This window comes from Plasmodium reichenowi, chromosome 12 (genome assembly GCF_001601855.1).
Source record: "Plasmodium reichenowi strain SY57 chromosome 12, whole genome shotgun sequence".
NCBI lineage: Eukaryota > Apicomplexa > Aconoidasida > Haemosporida > Plasmodiidae > Plasmodium > Plasmodium reichenowi.
The window spans coordinates 1,478,549-1,480,184 of NC_033657.1; the positions used below are offsets into that span (position 1 = coordinate 1,478,549).

The 1,636-nt window shown below is 18.9% G+C and overlaps 1 protein-coding gene across 1 annotated transcript in view; it reads left to right on the forward strand.

Moving 5' to 3' along the window:
• Positions 1 to 829: 829 nt before the first annotated feature.
• PRSY57_1237500 (cell cycle control protein, putative) overlaps positions 830 to 1,636 on the forward strand; it is a gene marked incomplete at both ends in the record, with an annotated part of 2,198 nt that continues 1,391 nt past the window's right edge. The window contains one exon of the mRNA XM_020115088.1: positions 830 to 1,636. Coding sequence (XP_019970241.1) covers positions 830 to 1,636 — 807 coding nt within the window.

Consider the following 1,636-nt stretch of genomic DNA (forward strand, 5'->3'; position numbering starts at 1 on the left):
AAAAAGATACGTTAAAATAGAAAACATAAACACAATAATAAAAAATATATATTTAATTAAGTATATTTTAATATATATTTATAAATAAAAATTAAATATGTATAATATGTACAAATATGTACAAATATGTACATATTTTTTTTGGCTTTATTGTTATTATAGAAATATAATATTACAAAGGAATGTTTCATTTTTAATATTATTTCTATAATATTATATTATATATATATATATAATTATATTTATATATATGATTCAATTTAAATAATGTTGGGAAAAAAAAAAAAAAAAATCGATCATTTTATATATCCTAATTAAAGTTTATATTTCTCTCCTTTTTTATTCCTTTATTTATTCTTCATTCTTTTTTCTTTTTTTTTTTTTTTTTTTTTCAAAAAAGTGAAGAGTCAATATTTCTAAATTTATTATAATATATTATATTTATCCCTTTTTAAAGTATTTTTAAAAAAATTCTATCATATATATATAATATATATATATATATATATATATGTTTATATTTATATATATTTTTTTTTTTTACAATTTTGTGCTGAACGTTAATATTAATATACTACGAAAAAAATAAAAAATAATAATAATAATTATTATAATATATTAAATGATAAATATATATATTATAAATACGTGATATCAAAATATTGTAAATATATATATATATATATATATTATATATATTTATGCAATAATATAACAGGTGATATATTATTTTATTACAATATTGTAAAATGTCATTGAATATCGTATAGTTATTTTAAAATTGTTCTATAAAAAAAAAAAAAAAAATTAAAAAAAAAAAAAAGGAAAAATGAGTAGTAGTGGAAAAAATGAAAAGAAAAAAAAGGATAAAGATCACAAAAGAAATGTGGATAATAATTACAATGAAAGAAAAAAAAGAGAGAAAAAGGAAGAGTTTGGTTCCTCATCGTCTTATTCGACAGACTATGTTAATAAAAGAAAGAGGATGAGGACCCCGTCTTCATCTTATAATAGTAGTTTAGAAATAAGAAAACGTGAGGAAAAAAAGAAAAGAAGAAATAATTCTTATCCTTCATCCAATAGTTATAATAGTAATACAGAAAATGATTCGAATTATAGGAAAGAAAAAATAAAAAAGAAAAAAGATGAAAAAGAACTAAAGGTCAAAGTTGCAAGTCATATAAGAAAAGATAATAATAAAATTCCAGATGGAAGTATGTCTTCTATGCATTCAAGTAAAGATAAGGTAAAAGGAAAAAAAAATAAAAAATATTCTTATGAGGAATATAATTCAATTAGTAGTGATAAATATAATAATAAAGAAAAAAAGGGTAGTTCAAAGCGTTCCAGGGAAAAAAAGAAGGAATGGAGTTCATCAGATAGTTCAAGTGTGTATAACATGAAAAGAAATAAAAAGGATAAAAGAAATGGGTCTTATGAAGGTAAAAATGTGTATATAAGGAGAAGTGTTAGCAGTAGGAGTGTCAGCAGTGAAAGTAATAAAAGTGAAAGTAATAAAAGTGAAAGTAATAAAAGTGAAAGTAATAAAAGTGAAAGTAATAAAAGTGAAAGTAATAAAAGTGAAAGTAATAAAAGTGAAAGTAATAAAAGTGAAAGTAATAAAAGTGAAAGTAAT